The sequence below is a fragment of the Gadus chalcogrammus genome, chromosome 11 (genome assembly GCF_026213295.1).
Source record: "Gadus chalcogrammus isolate NIFS_2021 chromosome 11, NIFS_Gcha_1.0, whole genome shotgun sequence".
In the NCBI taxonomy this organism is placed as follows: Eukaryota; Metazoa; Chordata; class Actinopteri; order Gadiformes; family Gadidae; genus Gadus; species Gadus chalcogrammus.
This window is the reverse complement of record NC_079422.1, coordinates 5,175,721-5,200,407: the sequence shown is the minus strand read 5'-3', so window position 1 is coordinate 5,200,407 and position 24,687 is coordinate 5,175,721. Positions and strand designations below refer to the sequence as shown.

General features: G+C 44.8%; 2 protein-coding genes across 6 annotated transcripts in view; one reads left to right on the top strand and one right to left on the bottom strand.

The window, feature by feature from the left end:
• The first annotated feature begins 725 nt into the window (after positions 1-725).
• Positions 726-10,936, top strand: LOC130391463 (potassium-transporting ATPase alpha chain 1). 2 transcript variants are annotated; one of them, XM_056601615.1, is made up of 24 exons: positions 726-914; positions 1,701-1,805; positions 1,962-2,021; positions 2,156-2,359; positions 2,449-2,562; positions 2,946-3,080; positions 3,541-3,658; positions 3,881-4,149; positions 4,439-4,517; positions 4,697-4,816; positions 4,980-5,089; positions 5,228-5,362; positions 5,729-5,921; positions 6,020-6,195; positions 6,663-6,799; positions 7,128-7,278; positions 7,884-8,052; positions 8,340-8,494; positions 8,919-9,042; positions 9,302-9,447; positions 9,788-9,921; positions 10,168-10,269; positions 10,465-10,556; positions 10,661-10,935. In XM_056601615.1, the coding sequence occupies exons 1-24, from the start codon at positions 903-905 to the stop codon at positions 10,687-10,689; spliced, it is 3,069 nt and encodes a 1,022-aa protein (XP_056457590.1). In that variant the 5' UTR covers positions 726-902; the 3' UTR covers positions 10,690-10,935. The 2 variants fall into 2 exon arrangements, with proteins under 2 accessions (XP_056457590.1, XP_056457589.1); XM_056601614.1 differs by lacking the exon at positions 726-914 and having other exon boundaries at positions 1,683-1,805; positions 10,661-10,936.
• LOC130391462 (DENN domain-containing protein 3-like) overlaps positions 10,919-24,687 on the bottom strand; it is a 25,698-nt gene continuing 11,929 nt past the window's right edge. For 2 of the 4 annotated variants that reach the window (XM_056601611.1, XM_056601609.1), the window contains exons 13-28: positions 23,515-23,611; positions 22,650-22,753; positions 21,991-22,178; positions 21,437-21,596; positions 21,107-21,302; positions 20,570-20,741; positions 17,353-17,606; positions 17,039-17,209; positions 16,585-16,714; positions 16,148-16,255; positions 15,859-15,998; positions 15,262-15,404; positions 12,535-12,671; positions 12,126-12,244; positions 11,888-12,025; positions 10,919-11,630 (exon numbers count right to left, since the gene is read on the bottom strand). In XM_056601611.1, the coding sequence (XP_056457586.1) occupies positions 11,412-11,630; positions 11,888-12,025; positions 12,126-12,244; positions 12,535-12,671; positions 15,262-15,404; positions 15,859-15,998; positions 16,148-16,255; positions 16,585-16,714; positions 17,039-17,209; positions 17,353-17,606; positions 20,570-20,741; positions 21,107-21,302; positions 21,437-21,596; positions 21,991-22,178; positions 22,650-22,753; positions 23,515-23,611 (2,476 nt within the window). In that variant the 3' untranslated portion in view covers positions 10,919-11,411. The remainder of the gene's footprint in view (positions 11,631-11,887; positions 12,026-12,125; positions 12,245-12,534; positions 12,672-15,261; positions 15,405-15,858; positions 15,999-16,147; positions 16,256-16,584; positions 16,715-17,038; positions 17,210-17,352; positions 17,607-20,569; positions 20,742-21,106; positions 21,303-21,436; positions 21,597-21,990; positions 22,179-22,649; positions 22,754-23,514; positions 23,612-24,687) is intronic. The other 2 variants (XM_056601610.1, XM_056601612.1) reach the window with 2 other exon arrangements.

Sequence of the window (24,687 nt, the reverse complement as noted above, 5' to 3'; positions counted from 1 at the left end):
TTTGGCATTATATATTTTCTATTAATGGCTGCGAGCAACTGATGATCTTTTAAAAAATGGGTTGAATCTGTATAACCATTACTCGTGCATCTTAGTAGCAGACAAAAAATCACATAATTGTATGTGATTTATTTGAAGTTGACCTCCATTTATTAATTCATGTCAAACCAGAATGTCCTCGGTCATCACTTACACTTGGTTTCTAACACTAATGTAATGAACACAAAGTGAGTAGCAAATGAACCACCAGCTTCTGGGGAGCTTAGTTGTGGAGATCTGTAATAAGTAGTTATATTATTCAATACCAAGTCATGAGTGACATTGGTCCTCCTTAACCTTCATGGTTACAGGGCTGTTGACTTCCCTCAGTATATCAGTAGGAGAAACGTGCAATAGAAGATAAGAGATACCAAAAGACCACAGCCTACGCACTGACTCTGGTTTTACGCGCGTGTGTATGTGTGTGTGTGTGTGTGTGTGTGTGTGTGTGTGTATGTGTGTGTGTGTGTGCGAGAGAAGGTGTGGGTAGTCGGTTTGTGTGCTTGCTTGTGTGTGTGTGTGTGTATGTAGACAGAGTGGTGAACATACTCCTGTGATTGGTACAGGTGACCTGACAGGGGTGACATTGTCACAAGCTAAAGGTACCATTTTACATGAGTATGTATGTGCGCATGTTCGCTCAAATAGGGGCGGTTCGGGATATATAAGCATTAAAGCCCTAAAATATCTTGTTTCTGTCCTTTGTATGTGGGAGTGAAAGACAGGTGCCTGTGTGTGCATGTTTGTGTGTGTGTGGCAAGGAGTGGACCAAATAGATTGCCAAGATTCCTGGGAAGAACAAGGATCGAGTGCTCTGGACCTCCATTGACTTGGGAGCAGAGCGCCCCGTTGTGACCGCAACCATGACTCAAAAGGTACAAGGAGTGACATTCAGCTGTATTCTCAGAACAAGACTTTGTGTTATTCACAGAGTACGGCATTCAGGCCGCCGCTCCTTATACGCAGAGTACCTAGAGTGCGTAGGGCACCAAGTACCTGGGGGGGCACCAGAAATTAAGGTTTCTAAAAAAAATATATATATATATATAATTATTACATTATTGAATTACAGAAAATATATAAATGACTTATGGAGAGGCCCACCGTTGTTTTTTCTTAATTGTATAACCTATCACTCAGGGCCGGCACCCCCCCCGCTCGGAAGTCCTGTCCAGGGCACAATTTAATGTCGAGTCGCCTAGGGCACAGAAACGGCCAGAGACGGCATTTAATCATGGCCCCTAGGATTCTTTCATTTAAGCAAGAATCACAAAGGGTGTCTGTCAAACTGAATCTGGGAGAATCAGGATAGTCTTGTGGTTTGGGTTTTTCCTCAAAATGACAAGAAATCTAGGTCCCTTTCCAAGGTCAAATAATATTGGGCAACAGTTTTTCAAGCAGTCTAGCATTTTCTCATAAAGATTAGCCACTTAAATTAAATCAAACTTTGCCTCAGTATTTAGATCAAAGTATTTGCCTCATGATGTTTACCGGATAACTAGAAAAATTAAAAAGGTCAAGAGGCTAGAATGTTATGTATAAATCTGATTTTTCTGACATAATCACTCACATTTATTGTCCTAATACAGTCCTAATATTTTGTCATTACTTGAATGGGTCTGACTGAGTGCCCTTCTCCCAATATGTCTGATATCTATCAGGACAACTATGACATGTTCGAGATGGACGGAGATGGAAAGGGTAAGAAGAGTAAGAAAGAGAAGAAGAAGGAGCGGTTAGAGGGCATGAAGAAAGAGATGGACATTGTAAGTAGAGGACGAAAAAACAGAGACTGACCCACTGACCTTCGAGCCATAAATATAATGGTGGAGGGAGAGGAAACTAATTTTCCCCTCAATGCACGTGACTGCCTATACTTGGATTGGAGTCATAACAATGGACATTTATGTCGCCCCCTTCAGGATGACCATGAGATTACCATCGAAGAGCTGGAGATGCGATACGATACCAGTATTAAAAAGGTAACGTTAATATGGTATTGACTTGTATTATTTACCTCTTATATATTAGATTTGCATAATTTCAATTATTTATGTTGTAATAATAAGTTTGATTCAAGTTTGATTAGTTCCGTCTTTTCTCTGTACATCCACAGGGATTAACCTCCAGTTTTGCGAGTCAGGTGTTGGAAAGAGATGGACCAAATGCACTCAGGCCCCCGAAAGGTACTCCGGAATACGTCAAGTTTGCCAGGCAGTTGGCTGGGGGACTGCAGTGTCTGATGTGGGTCGCTGCAAGCATCTGCTTCATTGCTTTTGGAATTGAACTAGCGAGAGGAAACCTCGCCAGCTTTGACAATGTAAGTAAGCTGCCAGGGCTTTGGCTCAGTTTGGTTATGATTGGAGAAATGGAGCAACTGTCTTGATAATATATTTTGTGTCTCATCAGCTGTACCTGGCTATCACCCTGATATCTGTCGTGGTGGTTACTGGTTGCTTTGGTTATTACCAAGAGTTTAAGAGCACCAACATAATTGCCAGCTTCAAGAACTTGGTACCACAGGTGAGACATTTAGAGTTTGAAATGACAAGAAGCATGCTAAAACTTCAAAGCACTCGGTCAATCTGTGGGTGTGACAATCTCTGCCGCAAAAATACACACATATAAAAAATACCAATTGATATTGGTAATTCTTCTCATAATGCCTTAATGTTTCCATATTATAGGAAGTCCTTTCTGGTACACACAAACACACACACACACACACACACACACACACACACACACACACACACACACACACACACACACACACACACACACGCACACACACACACACACACGCACACACACGCACACACACACACACACACACACACACACTTGCTTTTCTCACACTTCTGCGGCTGCCTCTCTCTCCTCTCTCTTCCATGTCTCCCACCCAGCAAGCCCTGGTGATCCGCGATGGGCAGAAGAACCAGATCAATGCCATTGACCTGGTGGTCGGGGACCTGGTGGAGATCAAAGGAGGAGACAGAGTCCCTGCTGACATACGCGTCATTTTTGCCCAGGGCTGTAAGGTAAAATCAGAAAATCAGAATCAGAATCAGAAAAGGTTATTGCCAAATACATTTACACATATAAGGAATTTGTCTTGGTATTCGTATTCGTTGCCCACGATCTTAACAAACAATAAAGAGTAAACAATAAACAATAAGCAAGTATTGAATAATAAGTACTGATAAAGATGAAGGTAAATAAAAAATAAATAAATAGAGATACTCTATATACATATACATATGCACCGTAATAAGATAAGAAGATATGATAAGAAAAGAAAAGAAAATAATATATGTACAATTGTGCGTGATGGTGAAAGTAGTGCAAAACTTGTTGTCATCATAGGCAGATGACTGTGGGTGTTGATGGGGGAAGGGGGGGTAGTGTGCGAAAATACATCATAATATTGAACAACATATACATAGACTTGCATAGAAGTGCTTATTCCGGTCTCTGTCTTGAATTGTGTGTGTGTTTCAGGTGGATAACTCGTCACTGACAGGGGAGTCCGAACCGCAGAGCAAGACTCCTGAGTGCACTCATGAGAACCCCCTGGAGACCAGGAACATCGCTTTCTTCTCCACCACCTGTTTGGAGGGTACAGCCTTTTCACACACACACACACACACACACACACACACACACACACACACACACACACACACACACACACACACACACACACACACACACACACACACACACACACACAGCCTTTTCCAATATATTTGTACACGCAACAGCAAAAGAGACACACTAAATCCAGCCCTGTACCTCCTTAGCATTCTGTGAGTTCAACTCTCTCTGCTCCTCTCTCCAGGCGTGGCCAACGGCATCGTCATCAACACAGGGGACCGCACCATCATCGGGCGCATTGCCAGCCTGGCCAGCGGGGTGGGCAACGAGAAGACCCCCATCGCCATCGAGATTGAACATTTCGTGGACATCATCGCCAGCCTGGCCATCGCCTTCGGCTTCACCTTTTTCGTAGTGGCCATGTTCATCGGCTATGAGTTCCTGGAGGCCATGATCTTCTTCATGGCTATCGTGGTGGCATACGTGCCGGAGGGGTTGCTGGCCACCGTGACCGTGAGTGCAGTACATATGCTCTGCTCAAGATGATATATTATCAATGGAAGTAAAACAATCTAAAACACCAAGTATGGTGAAAGATTGCATGTATACATAAAAGTATGTATACGGTATGCGGATATATAAAAAATAATAAATATGCATATATTATCCTCTATTCAACATTCATAAAAATGTATATTGTTAATTTGCTCTAGTTTCCAGCCTATTCAATCTAAAACTTAATCACCAAACTTCATGTCTCTCTCTCTTCCTCTCTCTCTCCGAATGGGCGGCCATCTTGAAGGTGTGTCTCTCTTTGACTGCCAAACGACTGGCCAGGAAGAACTGTGTGGTGAAGAACTTGGAAGCTGTAGAGACTTTAGGTATTGTATATCCAGTAGTCAGACCCAGAGAGGACTTCTGGTGTGCCTCATATCTGCCCTTGGCTGATAACCTCCTTGTTCGTAATAAGGAGGGGCCTTTAACCCACACTTACTTTTGTGTGATGTACGTTGAATGTTTCTGATGTTTCGGGGTCTAACCTTACACGTTGTGTGTTAAGGTTCCACCTCAGTCATCTGCTCCGATAAGACGGGCACCCTGACCCAGAACAGAATGACCGTAGCTCACCTCTGGTTTGACAACCATGTCCACGCTGCAGACACCACTGAAGACCAGTCAGGTGACCAAACCCCCACCGCACAAACAAACAACAAACAAACAAACAAACAAACACAAACATGCAGGGCTGGGAAATTAGGTATTCAGATGACAAAATATGATTGACAACTATTATTTTGAAATCTTTTCTTGTTTTACGATCGCTAATTCTCATTGGACCACAGGGCAGAGCTTCGACCAATCCTCTGAGACCTGGCGCGCTCTAGCTAGAATTGCTGGTCTGTGTAACAGAGCTGTCTTCAGACCTGATCAGGAGGGACTTCCCGTACCAAGGGTAGGGGAACATAATAAAACATTTATTCATCAATTATGTTTGCATTCAGATGTTTTTGTACAAATGCCTACACACAACACCTTGTATCTATGTAACATAGATCAAGGGTTTTACATGTGTACACCTACACGTTCACAGAGGTTGGTGGTAGGGGATGCGTCAGAGACCGCTTTGCTGAAGTTCACGGAGCTCACCATTGGCAACATCATGGTCTACCGGGATCGCTTCAATAAAGTAGTGGAAGTGCCCTTCAACTCCACAAACAAGTTCCAGGTCAGCAACATGTTTACGACAATTGCCTTGTGATGATTGAGATAGAGCCTCAAGACCTCTGAACCAAACCTATGTTTTAAACGTATAGAATAGTATAGAATAGTTTTGTCTACGTGTTTGTCTTGTCTTCTGTATTTTTGTTGTGTCCTTTTTTTTTTATACTGTGTATGCTAAGTGTGTGAACGCCCTTTTCTTGCCCTGCAAACCAAATTTACCCACGGGTATGAATAAAGCAACCTTGAACCTTGAATATCTGTTATCTTCTCCACTGCCATTTTTACTCTTTCCCTCCTTCCAATCATCCCTTTGTTACATACATTGCTATGATGTGTGCAATTCACTGTCTCTATAATCTCTCCGCCATAGTTGTCTGTGCATGAGCTGGAGGATCCCATGGACCTGCGCTACCTCCTGGTGATGAAGGGGGCGCCAGAGCGCATCCTAGAGCGCTGCTCCACCATTCTGATCAAGGGCCAAGAGCTGCCCATGGAAGAGCATTTTAAGGAGTCCTTCCAAACAGCCCAAATGGACCTGGGAGGACTAGGGGAGAGAGTGCTGGGTAAGAGGGAGCCAGCGAGAGAGAGAGAGGGGAATGCATCTATGCAACACAAGAAAAATTCAAGATGATCCCTTGTTCGTTCTATTTGCCGTGCGTAGGTTTCTGCTACGTGTATCTCAATGAGAAAGAGTTTCCTCGCGGATACAAATTCGACTCAGACGAGATGAATTTCACCACATCGGACCTGTGCTTTGCCGGTCTAATCTCCATGATCGACCCGCCCAGAGCCACCGTGCCTGATGCAGTGATGAAATGTCGGACAGCAGGAATCAGGGTGATTATACAGTTATATGAAAACGAAGCTAAAGTTCCTGTATGCAGGATTCAAGAGTTGTAAAGAGAGAGAGCAGAAAAGGGGGAAAGATTTGGAAACTAAACAACCCCTTAAAGTCCCTTCCTCCTCTGCTCCCTCCCTCCCTCCCAACATTTCTCCCCCATTGAGAAGTCTTGCATCACACGCACATGCGACTGATAGGCAAGATGGATTCTCAAGATCAGTCAAGGAAGGATGCTCTGATTGGTCAGAAATTATCGAGGAGCAGTCTGAAAAGGACACTCAATTAATGGCCCTTAAATCTTACCTAAAGCATCTTTAACTTTATGAGATATATTATCGTATGTATTATGGGATTAAGTGGGGAAAAAGCTTGGGTAACTTTACAATAAGGGCACATTAATTAACCAACCGCCGAATGAATTGAAAAGTTGTGAGTCTACTGGGGTTGATCTTTTGATCCTTAGGTTGTCATGGTGACAGGGGATCATCCAATCACAGCGAGGGCCATAGCAGCCAATGTTGGCATCATTTCAGAAGGCAGTGAGACCGTGGAGGACATCGCCATCCGGAAACGTATCCCTGTGGAACAAGTGAACAAGAGGTACTATTATTGATCAGAATCCCTCAAACCAAACACTTACACCCATGTACCCAAACATTCAACTTTAATGCTGACTGTAGATAGAAAGATACCTTTGGCGAATAAAAATCCACAGTTACCACAATATATCCACACTAAAACCAATCAATACTATAATATACATGGATTATTCATGGTTATGCTATGTTGTGCTACAGCAATGATCCCACTGGGGGGTTTGTAGTCCCGCTTGGGGTTCCCTCTTAAATGTGTGTCATTAAATGTGTGTGTGTGTGTGTGTGTGTGTGTGTGTGTGTGTGTGTGTGTGTGTGTGTGTGTTTGTGTGTAGTGATGCCCGTGCGTGTGTGATCAACGGAGGCCAACTAAAGGACATGAGCAGCGAGGACCTGGACGAGGCACTGCGTAGCCACCCTGAGATGGTGTTCGCCAGGACCTCCCCGCAGCAGAAACTTATCATCGTGGAGAGCTGTCAACGACTGGTAGTCACACACACACACACACACACACACACACACACACTCTCACAGGCACACCCACACCTACACGCACACAGACGCACACCCTCGCGCACGCACACCTGCACCCACACACATGCACATGAATACACACACACACACACACACACACACACACACACACACACACACACACACACACACACACACACACACACACACACACACACACACACACACACACACACACACACACACAAAGTGAGTTTTACTTTTCATCTTAAATTCCCAACAATTGTCATGATCTCCTTTATGCCTTTATACTGGCGAAGTTATCCTTTTATGATTATAAAAAGATCATGTCATTTCAGAAGCAGAATGCTGGATATAACATACATTCAGAATGTAATTTCTGAGATAATATAGGAATATAAGCATTCATCCGGAGCTTTATCAAGGGGGTAACCCTTGTCAATTTGTGTTTTGTGCATTGCAATAGTTATATATACATGCATACATATATCATGTATATATATATGTGTATGTATATATATGTATTCATATCACATCAGGAGCAGATTAAACATCCACGTCTCTACTCCAACATGGCTGACTGAGTCTTCCCTCAGGGCTCCATCGTCGCGGTGACGGGGGACGGAGTGAACGATTCCCCCGCCCTGAAGAAGGCCGACATCGGCATTGCCATGGGGATTGCTGGGTCGGACGCCGCCAAGAATGCTGCCGACATGATCCTGTTGGACGACAACTTTGCCTCCATCGTCACCGGAGTGGAGCAGGGTGAGCGCGAGAGAGCGAGAGAGAATATTAGGGGTTAAAATTGTTCTTTGGAAAGTTCAAAGAAAAACGATTTTGACTTATTGACCAAACAATAAGTGCCAGTATTTCATTACTGGGGGAGGAAGGGGGAGAGCATAAAAAAGTGCAAGAGGGTTTCAGTTTCAAACCTAACAACCCAAAAAAGTCGGCCAAGATGTTGTTCAGCCCTTACACAGACAGGCACTTTAATAGCTGACAGATAGCTATGCAACTTCTAACCAATAACACTTCTCTGTGACTGCCTGCAGGCCGCCTCATTTTTGACAACCTGAAGAAGTCCATCGCCTACACACTGACCAAGAACATCCCAGAGCTCACGCCCTATCTGATCTACATCACCGTCAGCGTGCCACTTCCTCTGGGCTGCATCACCATCCTGTTCATCGAGCTCGCCACCGACATCGTGAGTCCTCATGTCATCACTAGGGTCATGATAGCCTCTTCAGGTGTCACTCATTGGACTAGTTATGGGTCTGCTATGTACCAGGACCTAGCTAAACTAGTTAAGTCTATTAAACCTGCCCTGATACATTAAAGGAGCAGTCCCAGAATTAAATTTGGGGTGGTGAGATCTGTGTTTTTCCAATGATGAGGCATCTGTGAAAACTGTCTGTAAGTGCTCTGTTACCCTCATCCTGAATCAAGGGAATCGCCTTGTGAAAGCAAAGCATATTTCACACGTTTCATTGCCTTAATATCATTCATCTTTCCCCTTGTTTTTCTAGGCTCTTCTCACTTGCCATTTGAGAGAATATCTGCTTCCTCACCCTGGGCAAACAAGCGTCCTGCTTCTTCATTCTGTTTTAAAAACGTTTTTTTCTCGATAGTACCCTTCAGTCTCGCTGGCCTATGAGAAGGCAGAGAGTGACATCATGAACCTGAAGCCCAGGAACCCTCGGCGGGACAGGCTGGTGAACGAGGCTCTGGCCGCCTACTCCTATTTCCAGATCGGTGAGTCCTGCTCTGGCAGCGGTCCCACTGTGGGCTGCTGGTTGGGTCTGCATCACTTGACTAAATGTTTTTAGTTCGAAAATATTTCATAAGGATTTCTGTATGTCGCACTATACCAGAATAGTTCATGTTTTGAACATTATATCAACTGTGTAAAGCTCTGTATCAACTCTGTGAGCTTTTTTCCTGTGTCTTCCCAGGAACAAACTGAATGGCTTAAGGTTGCACATATGATTAAGTATCTGTACTCTGTGTTCAGGTGCTATTCAGTCCTTTGCAGGCTTCACAGACTACTTTTCCGCCATGGCCCAGGAGGGCTGGTACCCACTGATGTGTGTGGGCCTCCGTGCTCATTGGGAGAATGTTCACCTGCAAGACATGCAGGACAGCTATGGACAGGAATGGGTTAGTGGACACACACACACACGCACACACACACACACACACACACACACACACACACACACACACACACACACACACACACACACACACACACACACACACACACACACACACACACACACACACACACACACACACACACACACCCCTCCATGTTGATAAGAGCATTAAAATGAGAAAAATTAATTGGACAAAGAATTCAAGTGATATTTAGCATAGAATTTTTTTCGATTAATCGTGAGTTAACTATGACATTAATGAGATTAATCGCGATTCAATATTTTAATCGCTCGACAGCACTAATATCATTATACCAATTCAAATGGTCTCTTGGGTTCAGACGTTTGGTCAGAGGCTGTACCAGCAGTACACGTGCTACACCGTGTTCTTCGTCAGCATAGAAATCTGCCAGATCTCCGACGTGCTCATCAGGAAGACCCGCCGTCTCTCCGTCTTCCAGCAGGGGTTCTTCAGGTCAGTAGCAGCATCCCCCCACCATGGGGAGATGGGGGGGCGAACTACATTGGGGGGGCTGGATGGAGGGTTATGGGTACTCTGTAGCTTTTATTCATATATTTAAATATTTGTTTTGCACCTATTCAGATACTGTTAAACCATATAAGCCATTACAATTTCATTACTTCCCCTTCCGGGAATAATCAACACGATAAAGATACAGACAGATATAATCTGATTGGAGGTAATCTAATGTGTGTGTAGGAACAAAGTCCTGGTCTCTGCCATCGTCTTCCAGCTGTTACTGGGTAACCTTCTATGTTACTGTCCAGGAATGCCCAACATCTTCAACTTCATGCCCATCAGGTAACGTTCAACAATGGGGATTCAGTAAAGACTACTGAACTGTGGTGTGAGGAGAATAAAGTAGATCTTATCAAAGAGCTGCATCACATTTGTATACATCTCCTACGGTTCTCCATGGTAAAATGTACCATATTGTTAAGAGTCGGTAAGGACTCTACAATAGGCTTGGTCATATTCGTGTGCATCTCATTTCAGGGTCCAATGGTGGTTCGTCCCAGTTCCCTATGGAATACTCATCTTTGTGTATGACGAGATCAGAAAGTTAGGTGTCCGGAGAAATCCAGGAAGTAAGCGAAGTGTACTGATCCGTATGCATGAATTTTACAACGTAAGCCTCTATCTTTCGCCATATGGACTCCCTACATCCATGATTGTGTTTGATGTCTTTCAGGTTGGTGGGATAAAGAGTTATACTACTGAGATGGAAGCTGTTCAACTCATCATTCCTCTAAACCAAATGTATCTTCCCAAGCATCCAATAATGTTTTGCCTCTTATCCAAACCCTTCTTTAAAATGTGTGTTAACGACAAACTATATCAACTTGCATACATTCCCAAGTCTCTCTTGAAATGGTACTTGTAATGAGAACTAAGATCCCTGGAATTCATACTCAATGTGTTCCATGTGTGCTATTAAATCAATGTTTTTAACAACTTTTTCTCGTCATTTATTGAGCTCATGCATGAAAGACCTTTCTTTAACTTTCAATACACTGTCCTTCCCTGACATTTATTATGATGATAAATACTGCTTACAAAAGACTGAGGCACTATGACTTCATACTAACTATTTAGGAGCAGATGTGAAAATCATGAATGAATTACTTAATTTTCATTTCAAAAAGTACATTTGTAATAGTTGACAATCATCCTCCTCCGTTGCCTTTGGTCTTTCTCGTTGCTGGATGTGATTTAAAGCACAACGAAAAGGTCTCTGCTTTTTTTCATGAATCCCTTTTCTGCTTTTCAAGGTATTTTACTTCAACGCCTCACTGAAGTAAATGATCAGCCAAAGATCATCAAGTATCCAATCCTAAAAATAAATCAAGCTGCTCTCAGAAAACACCATCATCTCCTTCCTCAAGGTCCATTCTTTTGTTCAAAATTATGCATGTCAGTTCATCTCTCGTCGCCACCCCCCTCTAGTCAACCTTCCAGATGGCGATCTTGCCGTCGCGGCGCCCGGAGCCGCTGAGGACGTAGCGGTGCTCCGCAGAGCACAGGGCGTGGATGGTGTCCGAGTGGGCCTGCAGCTCCTTCTGCACCGCGTGGCTGCCGGGGTCCACCACCACCACCAGGCTCCTCAGCTGGCCGCCGTACGGTCCTCCGAGGACCCTGTCGCCCTGGCAACCAACCCAGATCTATAGGGGGAGACGCACAGAGAATATTGAGGATGGAAGAAAAGGGACAGGGTCACCAGAATAGTGGAGGGAGGAGAGAAGTGATGGAGGAGGTGGGCAAGCTCGCGAAAAATCTGGGTTGTGATTAAATTGACATTCGTGCCACAGGGAGACACACACATACTCTCAGATCTAAATCATCAGTGATGGCTCAGAAAGACATCAGAATGTTCCCTGACAAAACATTTATCAAATACATCTTGATCACATCCCCCTACCTGGTCTTTGACCCTAATCATACAATTGACTCCAGAGATGCCCGGTAATGGGATTCTTTTAACGGGCCTCTTGGCGTCCGACGTGTGCCACACACACAGCTCTCCAGAGTCTGGGCAGCCCGTCCACAACTGTCCTAGCTGAGAACAGACACAGACAGACAGACGGACCCAGGATGTGTTAAGAACATAGCAACTGGATCACGTTTGCATAATTCTCCAACAGAGGCAGATCATTCACCTCCATGATAAGGACAAAGCTGTTGAAGCAACTGGGCATGGTCAGTAGATCAACAGGCATTGAAATCCTCCTCTGAAAGGCACCATTCCGTCTGACCTCCACAATGCTGTCACCACAACCTGCAACAACACCCTTTTTCTGTTCATTCTGCATGAATGAAGAAGTCATACACTCACACACAATGAGACTGCTCTACTGGGACAATTATCACAGTAGAGTACAAAACAAGGGACTGCATTTAGTCATACACGAGATGTGCAGCACTATATCTCGCACACACACACACACACACACACACACACACACACACACACACACACACACACACACACACACACACACACACACACACACACACACACACACACACACACACACACACACACACACACACGGCCTCTGTACGTACAGCACCACAGCATGCCATTGTGGATCTGTATGGAGGAGAGCCGGTCACATGTGAGCAGCAGCTGCCGGTTGACTGTGAGGCTGGAGGCGTCCCACAGCAGGATGGTGCCCTCAGCGCTGCAGGAGTACGGCTGCTCGCTGAACACAGCGGGACGAGGGAGGAGGGCTTTAGAAGGCTTTAAAGATCCCATTTGCGCGTCTGACTGCAAATTCACACCCCAGGGAAGTTGTAAACATTGCGTGTAGCCGGGAGGCGGGACTTCTGCACTTCAGCACCGCCCCCGTGTGACGTCACACTGTTACGGAAGCTTGAGACGTTTCACACACTTATTGAGGGGTGTTCTCGGTGCGAGCAAATACTCACCGTGGCTCGCATTTAGAATTCTCTAGCATCGCAGACGTAAAGTAGACGTAGCTTTGCAATCCTAGGTCCAGGTCCATCAGAACACGCACCACAAGGTTCATGAACAGTTTCTATCCCAAAGCAGTCACCATACTTAACTCTGACCTGAAAATAAATCCACTAGTTCCGACAGTATTAATCAGTGACGTCCACATGTAATGCAATGCTCAGCACTTTACATATTTGTACTACCATTTTAAGGCATACTATTTTTAGGCATACAATGGCACTAACTTAACGGTATAGTGTATGACGACTTGAATGTAGTGAGTGAACGAAATGTTGAATGTATTTTCTTCATTTATTTACTATTTATTATGTTACCTTTTTAAATGAGACCAGTACGTGAGTGCACTGAATTTCGTTGTACTTCTGTGCAATGACAAATAAATATATCTTATCTTATCTAATACATCCTCTAGTGACTCAGACTAGGGATGTGGTCCACCAAGATGTATGAGCTGGGATACCGGGATAGCCAATCAATTGCATTGTAACAAAAGGCAGAGTTATGATTGGCCCATAAGGTCTATGTCAATTATTCTGATAAATTTGGTTTTGAGAGCACCTAAAGAGAAGGTCAAGTGAGTGCAGGAAGGTTTTGGCAGAGCGCTGTGGTCAATGAGGCATCCCCAGAGCGTCATTTATTTGGCTCAAATCCACCTTCAAGGCCTACAATCATTTTCACTGACTTCTCAACCCTCTGCGGGTTTGATAGACTCTCATTCTGCCTGCTCAGGACTCTTTCCACCTGTGCTCAATGTGCTCCCAGCGTGCTTGACTTTCCCATCTGCATGCTTTATATATTTGACAGTAAAAATTGCCATAGTGAGTCATGTAGGAAAGGGGGGGTGTAGTGTAGTGAAGGGTGTGTGTCGTGTAGAGAAGGGGAAGTGTCATGTAGTAAAGTAGGTGTGTCATGGAGTAAAGTGGGTGTGTCATGGAGTAAAGGGGGCGTATAATGTAGTGAGGTGGTGTGTCATGTAGTGAAGGGGTGTGTCATGTAGTAAAGGGGGTGCGTCATGTAGTGAAGGGGTGTGTCATGTAATGAAGGGGTGTGTCACGTAGTAAATTGGGTGTGTCACATAGTAAATTGGGTGTGTCATGTAGTAAAGTGGGTGTGTCACGTAGTGAAGTGGGTGTGTCACGTAGTAAAGTGGGTGTGTCACGTAGTAAAGTGGGTGTGTCACGTAGTAAAGTGGGTGTGTCACGTAGTAAAGTGGGTGTGTCACGTAGTAAAGTGGGTGTGTCACGTAGTAAAGTGGGTGTGTCATGTAGTAAAGTGGGTGTGTCATGTAGTAAAGTGGGTGTGTCATGGAGTAAAGTGGGTGTGTCATGGAGTGAAGGGGTGTGTCATGGAGTGAAGGGGTGTGTCATGGAGTGAAGGGGTGTTTAATGGATTGAAGCGGTGTGTCATGGAGTGAAGGGGTGTGTCATGGAGTGAAGGGGTGTGTCATGTAATGAAGGGGTGTGTCACGTAGTAAATTGGGTGTGTCACGTAGTAAAGTGGGTGTGTCACATAGTAAAGTGGGTGTGTCACGTAGTAAAGTGGGTGTGTCACGTAGTAAAGTGGGTGTGTCACGTAGTAAAGTGGGTGTGTCATGTAGTAAAGTGGGTGTGTCATGTAGTAAAGTGGGTGTGTCATGTAGTAAAGTGGGTGTGTCATTTAGTAAAGTGGGTGTGTCATGTATTAAAGTGGGTGTGTCATGTATTAAAGTGGGTGTGTCATGGAGTGAAGGGGTGTGTCATGAAGTGAAGGGGTGTGTCATGGAGTGAAGGGGTGTTTAATGGATTGAAGCGGTGTGTCATGGAGTGAAGGGGTGTGTCATGTAGTGAAGGGGTGTGTCATGGAGTGAAGGGGTGTTTAATGGAGTGAAGCGGTGTGTCATGGAGTGAAGGGGTGTGTCATGGAGTGAAGCGGTGCGTCATGGAGTGAAGTGGTGCGTCATGTAGTAAAGTGGGTGTGACGTGTAGTAAAGTGGGTGTGACGTGTAGTAAAGTGGGCATGTTGTGTAGTAAAGTGGGTGTGTCATGTAGTGAAGGGGTGTGTGACATAAAGGGATGGATGCGTTTCCTGTATTAAAGTAAGTGTGTCGTGTAGTGTGCAAATAGACCCTTCTCCAGCCACAGAGTCCAATTTGCCTGGCTCAGCCATCATCCACACACAGCGTAACTGAACTGCTTGTTATAGCTAATCAAAATCCACTAGTGGTTACTAGGGCCCCTTTTAACATTTAAACTTATAAATGTACGATTTTGTTCTATATCTTCATCGTCATTTAAATTAATACATGCATGTCTGAATTAATACATGCGTGGGTTTACTTGTAGACGGCGAAGCCGGTGACTTCGTGCCTGTGCTCTGTGAGCTGCTTGTTACAAGCCATGCTGCGTGGGTCGACGATGTAGATCACAGAGTCCTGAGAGCCAATCCACACCTGGTCCTGTCCAACTCCCAGCATACAGTTCTACACACAGCACGGTAAACAGAAAGTAAAGACAGGGTGGAATACGCTTAAAGGCAATTCAAATAAAAATAAAAGTCGTTGTGCCTTAAAAATACTATTCCTAGATGGAACATCTACTCCAACTCATGCTCGGATCGACCTGATTCGTATGGAGACTTTGATGAGCAAAAGGTCAATGTACAAGGTATGTACATGTATGGTGGGCCACGTAAGGTAATGCTATTTAATATAATATGTCATGTCAGTGGTTATTAATATATACATATATACTCTCTGAAACTACAAAACTTCTTTACTATCTTTCTAAGAACCTTGCCAAGAAGCAAAACCAGAGTCAGCATGTGCATGTTTGCATAACAAGATGCCACCATCTTGTCCTTTTGAACGATTCAGCAGCAGTTATTCTCGTTAAACAAGCAGCCTCAGCATTACATCAGCCCAAAGGGGTTCTTACCAGCTGAGCGTTCCCGACCTGGATGCAGTCCTGCAGCATGGACCAGCTGGCTGCGTCGAACACCACCACGCGGCCCCCGCTCAGTGCCACCCACAGCTTGGGATTCCCGCCTTCCTCTGTGTCGCTGCAGCTCAGCTGGCCTGCACACACACAGAGACAGTGACAGTGACAGTGACAGTGACAGTGAGAGAGAGAGAGAGAGAGAGAGAGAATCCTTGTTTAAAAAAACGTTGTGTAAAAGTCCATTCGAAATTGGTGTGTCTATTTATTTCGGAGAGTGGAGTCTGACCCGGTGTGTACAGCAGAACATGCACAGTCTGGGGTTCAGCCAGGTCCTGTGAAGGGTTGATCTTGTGTTTCAGAGTCTGAGACGTGGCCTCAGGCACCATCATGGGCACTGGTACGTGAATGAACACAACAAATACAAACAAACATATGAAAGCCATAATTCAGAAACAAATCCAAAAGAGAGAGGAGACATTTTCATTCAGAAAAAGTAGCATCTGTGGGCCCAAACACAGCCCCTGCAATAACACTAAAACACAATGTAACCTTACAGTATTCTTCTATACTATACTCCTTTTGTTTCTGAGTCAGTTTGATTTCAGTTTGTGTCCTTACATCACACATTACCGCATAGTAAACAGATAGATAAAACAGTGCATGTCTACACTGCCCCCTTGCCTACATCCCCCCAGGACCCTTCAGGTGAAACGGAAGTCACACCTTCATGCTTGATCCTGTCGAAGTAGGCCAGTTTGGAGGCAGAGCCGATTGACCTCTGGCTGTGCAGACAACCTGCCACAGCATCCATTAGCAGCATGTTGGTCAGGGCCTGGGCCATGTACTGGGGGTCCTGCAGGCAGAACACACAGGTGGGTGTGTGCAGTAAGGGATTGGAATAACCAACCAGCAAAATATTTTTTTTATTCACTTACATAATACAATAAGGAAAATACATTGAAATGATTAACGTTAAACAATTCAGATAATGATGTTATAATGTAAGTGAAATGCATTTTGTTCACACACACATATACTCCTGTTGGATTAGCCCATGCAGGCTTATCTAGTAAACCTAGTAGTACTAGTCATCTAGTAATCCGAGTTGAGTTCAGCGGTCCAATAGAGTGACTAGCTTGGGCGATGGGCAGGACATAGCGTGACCGTGGAGGAGCACCTTATGCTGATCGGCCATCCTGCGGCCCGCCCACATCTCTCTGATCACCAGGTCCCAGAGGCCCGTCTCCGTCTTCAGGTTGGCCTCAAAGCCCTCGGCCCTGCATGCCGTCCTGATGCACAGGGAGGGGACGCGCAGCAGGAGGAAGGGTGACGACGAGATCTTCACCTCCTGCCATGGGAGGGACAAGTCAGGAGGGACTCAGCGCCACGCAACACAACGCATCAAAGAAAATGAAGTCAATGCCAGATGACAAACAACGACGACAGCAACCACCCCAAGACAAAGACATGAGCATGTGTGGTTTCTGTCACCGTTATGTCTCTGAACCTGGTTATTTCCCAGAGCCCCGGTCGTCCTTCCTGGAGCAAGAAGAGGCGTTTCTGGGTCATGGCGATCTTCCCAACCCCATGGGAGGTCTTGACGCAGGACGACAACTTGTAGACACACTCGTTATTGTCCAGGCGGTCCACGACCTCGGGGGGCAGGTCCACGTCCTGCGCCTCAGCCTCCTTCCAGAAGGTGTAGACATCCTTGAAGAGGGTGGGGTCCACCTGCTTCTCATCGACTAGAAAGCACGCGCACACGCACACGCACACACAATTTGGAAAACAGGAGTAAAATCAAATTTTTGTGAACATTCAACTCGGCTACAAACGCAGGTAACGTTTTTTTTTTTAAAAAAGGTAAAGTAAAGTGCCTTTGAGTCTGCTCTTCGAAGTCACGTCATATATTCTGACATTATGGAAAAGATCTCTACAGATAAGGTACATTTTTTATCTTCATTTCGCTTGTACCTAGTTTTTGTTATGGTGTCTTTCACCCAATCACCCAATCATTCCTTAAGATAACACACTTTCTGAAGTCCATCACTTCAAACTCTCCTCGCCCCAGCTCCCACCCACATTTCCAACACTCTTCCTGCCACATTTTCCCTCTTGCAAGACTACTCCTTGGGCAAGTCTTGGTTGGAAACAAGAACAAATAGATCGTATGGAAGTATGGAAGTATGGAACGCCCCGAAGGATTTCAGTGCAGCTTGTTCAATGATTACGGTTGCAGCATTCCTCGCTCAATACTGGAACAATTTCAACTTCAGTTTATTCAATCATTGATTAGTCATCAATGATTTGATGGTTACTTCTGTATGAGTGCCTTTTTTATAGGTGTGTGTGTGTTTGTGTGTGCCTGTTAATTTTGATGTCTGTGCATGAGAGGGTTCAGCTTCTTGGTAGATTATAGTACACCACAGTGCGTGCGTGCATGCGTGCGTGCATGCGTGCGTGCGAAAGTTGGCATTGGTCGTATTCATGGGAATAACACAGCCCCGTCCTTCCAAGTGTTTGAATTCGAGCTGAAACAGGTGTTCAATTGCACTTTAAAGACATCGGCATCCACTTAAATCCATTTGGATAAAAGCATCTGCTAACTGAGTCATCCATGTAAACTGTTAACAATCGTCCATGTAAACCCAGTAAAGCCATTCACCACCAGAGACCTTTATTCTGAAAACAGCATCGGCAGTCCCAACCCAGCCATCCCTAACACATTAACATGCTTTCAGTTTAGGCAAGCATGGAAATGCACTGTGAAAACCTGACTGGTTTTATGAGCAAGCTTTTGCCCTTCTGCTCCACGGGAGGTTTCTGTCCTCCCTGAACTCACCTTAGGACACCTGCGTTACCGTTTGACTGGGGCGGTACACCTGTCAAACGGTAACGCAGGTGTCCTAAGGCGAGCTCAGGGAGGACAGAAACCTCCCGTGGAGCAGAAGGGCAAAAGCTCGCTTGATTGGAGACTCCCGATTGGTAGCTTCGATGGGATCCAGGAAGTAGGGAGGGGACCAATCATCGGAAGGGAATCACCCAGCTGGATTTGCATACAGAATCATTGAACATCAAATGCACATTAGACGGCAGCCGTAACACTACAGATGAAAATTAGCTTATAGCTAACTCTGGTACTGCTTATGAGCTGTGCATTGTCCCTGCTTAATAAACAAATAAATAAATAAACATACTAACCATCGTTGCAGATTCTAGAACACTGGATAGGTTAATTAAGCTAGTTAGCCAGGGGGATGTAGCACATAATGCTAGCACTGAGGAACCACCATGATTTACCACGGCAGCGACGTGGCAGGGCACAGAGCATTCTCTGCAGAAATCTCAGTTTCTTTGTATTCCCCGTCCTCAGAGCTGAGTGGTAACCGAACACCATTTGTAAATCGGAATAGCTCAAAATAGGATTCTTGACATCAGATCTCTTTCATCTAAAGCGCCCCTGGTCAAGGATATGATTGTTGAAAGTAAGATAGATATCCGGGGCCGATGTGAAACCTTGTTAAAACCAGACCTACGCCTAACATTAAACCAACATCTGAAACAAAAAATGTTCAGGGGCTTCCCTACTGCTACTCAGTTCCTCTTAAACAAACAAAAAACATTCCTGATTCCTTATTTTCAGCCATTGTTTACCGCCAACCGGGCCAGTACTCAGAATATGTTAACAGACAAAAAGAGGCCTTTTCGTGCTTGGGGAGGGTGGCCTAACCAAAAGCTATTCTGGTCTCTCTGTGAAGCCACCCATAATCTGGTGTTGGGAGTAAGTGGGAGTGTGTGTGGATAGTGGCTGATTTAAGCAGCTTCACCTGGCAGTCTGATTGGACTCTTTGGTCTGGACACCTGTTCCCCGTCTCAAACACTGTCGTATAAAAGATTCAGCTCTTCCCTGGTTTAGATCTTATCTCAAAAATAGACCAAAACACTCCTAAATAATCCTTGGTCGACTTATTCACACATTTACCATCCTACCTGGAGGACCTTAGTGTTCCTTATTGTCCTTCTCAGCCCCTCCGGTCTTTGGGAGCTGGCTTCTTTGATGCCAAAGATGAAAATTAAATTAGCATGAAAGAGTTTTCTCCTATTGAGCGCCCTAACTATGGAACAGTCTGCCACCTGTATTCAGAGAAGTTGTCCCTGCTGAGAAATGTGAATCCAATCTGAAGACCTATCTCTTTACTATTTGTTTGGTGGCAGCTTGGTTGGCCGGCCCTGGCCTACCCCTGCTGCTGATAGGTACTAGATTGGCCCCGTCCACCCTGCCCTATCTAACCATCATGTGTTACGGTGACTGCGACTAGATGCCTGGATTCCCCTGAAGGCCAGCTTGCACACTAGCTAGCACCCCATCACTATAGACAACAATAAATGTCCTTAATGATTAAGAAATGTTTGCTTGCATTACTTTTATGCATGTCAACTATGGCACCCTTTGCACTCTTAACCAACCCTGGAAGGATGGATCCCACACTCTGCGTTCCTTCTCAACATTTCTTCCTTGCTAATTAAGAGCTTGTTCTTGCCATGTGGGGGGCTAGGGTTAGAGGCTGTCATACATTCCTTTCATTTACATGTGAATCACACCACCTTCATCTCCCTACACACACACACACACATACAGGCTTGGCACCAAACACACCCACCACCCAGACCCGTGCACACGTACGCCGGCATCACATCTGCTGGTTACCGTGGTCAGTGAGAGCGTCAAACAGACGTTGGATGGTGGGCCCGTCCTTCACTATTCCAGACTCCTGGACGCAGCGCACAAAGGCCTCCCGCGCCAGGCGGCACCTTGGGAGCTCAAACTTCTTGACGTGGTCGTCAGGCTGGATGGAAACTCGCTCGTTGTCGGTCTTCACCTGACGAGAGGAAACAGAGAACTCATCACATAAGCTGGCATCATAACCGCCATTACAGCCAAGTGTTGCACTTTAAATAAGTGGTAAATGACAATAGGAATATATTACGTTCAGTAGGGGACAGTACAACAAAAATGTAACCCAAAATAATTACTGAAGAACTGATTTTACAATTCACTGAAGAATGTGAAAAAATATTATTTTATAATCATCAATAAACAAAAGCTTTCAAAATACAGTATAACAGAACCAGGACAAAGTCAAATACAGTTTAAGAAGTGAATGCAATGTAACTCAACCATATTATTATCCTGATGATGATTAATATGATGTCTAAATAGTGAGGGTAGGTGTTTCCATAAGACCTTGAGGAAAAGTCTCTTGAGCTCGGGCCGGCGCTCGGCCAGCTGCCTCTCCTCCAGGAGTAGCGAGTCCACCAGCCAGGCCACCAGCTGGGTGGGGAAGAGGGACGTGTCCGTCTTATACAGGTTCTGGAAGTCCCTCAGAGCCTCCAGGCGGCGGGAACACAAGGTGTTGATGAGACCACGTAGGTAACAGAACCTGCACAGACACAAGTACTGTTGGTTTTAGTTCACCATTTATTTTGACTGGTATAACATGGGAACAAATACAGACATACAAATAGATACACAAGATACACAAATACTAAGACCAACTGCAGGTAGGTCGTGTACCTGGCCAGCAGTGCAGAGTTCTCGGGCGGGACACAGAAGATGGCCTTGCCAAGCTGCAGGATCAACTCATTGTAGAACCTCTGGATGGAGAGGAGTGACAGGGAGGCAGGGAGCTCTGGCAGCTTAAAGACCCTCATGCATTTCAGAGGACTCTGCAAAACTAGGGGAAGAGAGAGTCGGGGAGAGGAAGGCAATGAGATGGGGGAATGAGTTGAAAGGGGTGAAGAGAGCAGGGGAAGACAATGAAATGTTCAAAGAGCCGAAAGGATGGGGAAATAGGGAAGGGAAGACAAGTGAACATGTCTTGGTACTTTTTTTTTTTTTCATACACCATTCAAACAAGCAGATTATAAAATAAGACCGTCACACTTGACATGAAAATACATCTTTCCTCAGCTGCAGCATTTTGAAACCAACTGGGGCAAACAACGTTATTGTTGTAAAAAGATTATGCATTGCGAATTATTAAAGAAAGCACTGCCAAACATGGTGTTTGAGTGAGCGAGTGAGTATGAGAGAGAGAGTGAGAGAGTGTGTGTGTGTTTGTGTCTTACTGGGGTCATATATAAGGATCTTAGTGAGGGAGGTCTGTGTCTGGCGAGTGACCTGTGGGTGGTCCCCCAGGTTTGGAAGGCTCATGCCGAGCCTCTTGTTAAGCATGGCTTCAGGGTGGCAGCCGGTCCTGCGGGCCTGGATCTCCTGCATGGTGGGCCTGCGAGGGTTCACCACCATGCACTTCAACCTACAAAGCCATACAGTATGTGTTGAAGAAGCTAAATTCCACAGTATACATTCAATACCATTATACTGAATGTGTGAGGTATTAAAAAAAAAAAAAAAAAAAAAAAAAAAAACTGTCCAGGAATGAGAATTTGACTTAATATTTATTTAGAGTTTTACATCAGAAAGATAATTAGCACTCTTTTTTTTCCAATTCATTTCATTTCAGTGCTAGCTAAAGATATGCGAAGAGTCTAGTGTTTCTGCCTCAACACACCAGAGCGCCTTGCGGAGCGCAGCACGTAGTATTGGGGTGGAGCGTATTTATTCAACCTTGCCTGCCGCTTTTGATCCTTGATGGTGGACATGGTAAGTGAGTGGTCTGGGGTTTAATACCCCTCAGGTCTGAAGACAATTAGCCTCCGTTTGTGCTGTACACTTCAGCTTTGGTGAGTGGAGAGCTTATGAGGAGAAAGTTGAGCGTATTACTGACTTCTGCATCTCTGAGCGTGTGTGGAGCTCCATGCGAGCAAAAGAGTCCATCTTTCTGTTAAGGCGATCTTTCAGAAAAAAATGAAATACGTGGGTCTCCAAAACCTATGGCACAGAACAACAAGTGGTCAATGAAGTGGGTAGGGGCATGGAGGTCTCAACATGGAGTTTTCCACATGAGGTTTGGCTCTGACTAAATGCATGATACATCTTGCCCTTTTTACATTTAGATTTGAAAGCAGTCAGTCAACAGTTCCAGTTACACTTACCATTGCAAGAACGCATCCATACAATGCAACCCCAAATATAACCGTGTTTGCCTGGACCCCCATTTTTTGGCATGATATATTTGAAATGATTCCTTCGAGCAAATACAAAAATAAATAAGTAAACCACATTAATGGGAAACACCTGAGCAGTAGGAGGAGGAAAGCGCCCTGACCCTCGGGTGAGGCAGGTTTAAGATGCATTTTGCTAACTTCCACCAGATGGTGGTCGGTTGACAGTTCCGCCCCTCTATTAACCAGAGTGTCCAAAACATGCGGCCTCAGATCAGATGACACGATCACAAAATTGATCATCGATCTTCGGCCTAGGGTAATCTGGTACCAGGTACACTTATGAGCACCCTTATGTTCGAACATGGTGTTCGTAAGGGATAATCCATGACTAGCACAGAAGTCCAATAACAAACGACCGCTCGGGTTTAGATCAGGGAGGCCGTTCCTCCCCACCACACCTCTCCAGGTGTCTCCATGTGTTAATTAGGCGGAAGACAGGACACTCACGGAGCCGGGTAACCACAAATAATATAAAAATATGAGAGAATGTGAGAGAGCGAGCGCGAAAGAGAACTAATAGTTCACCATTTTGTAGAAAAGCATTTCAGGCGTCTCTCGGGTCTTGAGGAACTCTTCACTGTTAAACACTCTGTGTTCAAAGTTCAGATGGCTGCTCACGTCCCTGGAGGTAACACATAACATTGAAACAGTTGTTTAATAGACTTACACAATTTATGATGAAAGACTTAGCTTTGATAAGGAATGAGGTAAATCTCTTATAAATAAAAAGATTTAATAAAACATTCATACAACCAGGCATGTATAAAAAAAATAATTAAAATACCGCTTGATCATGTCTGGCCCTCTACCTGTCAGGGTTAGCGTTATAGTGGATTAATATCCCTAAACCGTTGGCTGGCATTATATAGTTTAGACCGGGGCCTGGGTGAGGCTCCTCCACGTTATAATACCGGTCAAAGCGCCAATTTGCTAAAGTGTCATTGCTACTCCTCCAATTACAAGTTAATAACTAAACATTCGTACAGGTGCTTGCCTTCTGCTCCTCCTTCCAATCAAACAAACAAAAACCATTACAGATGAATTCTGTTTAGATTACCACCCACTGGGTCTCAATTCACTTTTTGTGAATGAATTCTTGAAATTGGCAACCGATCTTTGAATGGAATTTTTTAACATTCATGTGAATAATCTTGATAATCAGCGTTTGCTGATTCTCTCGCACAGGCTTTCTGTCCATCACAGACATGCTGGCTTCACTGTTAGTCCATCACCCTGCCAACAATGGTGGAAAGACAATGGGGGCCCCATCTTGCATCCAGCGCACTTGACTTTCTACACCGACGCATGTATAGTTTGCACCCAGCGCAAAGGCGATTTTCCCCCACAGCAAACCTGCGAGTGTTCCGGCGCAAATGATACATGGTGCTATCTTACAGACCGATAAAGCAGTTGCGCATCTGACCGACAAATACCTGGTCTAAGTGCAATAGCGGATAGCGCGATTGGTGTTGCTATTTTGACGTACCATGGCAGGTCGGAACTGCAACATAAGCTTACACACCACTAGGCTATACACAGCACAAACATGCAAACGATTTGCCTAGTTGAAATATTATGATGATGATGATGATGTGGAAACATTTTTTTTCCATAGGGGCTGCATGAATGAAAACGGTAGTAGGTTATGCCATGCATTAAAATATTAATAACAACAATAATAAACTCAAGCAAAGTAGG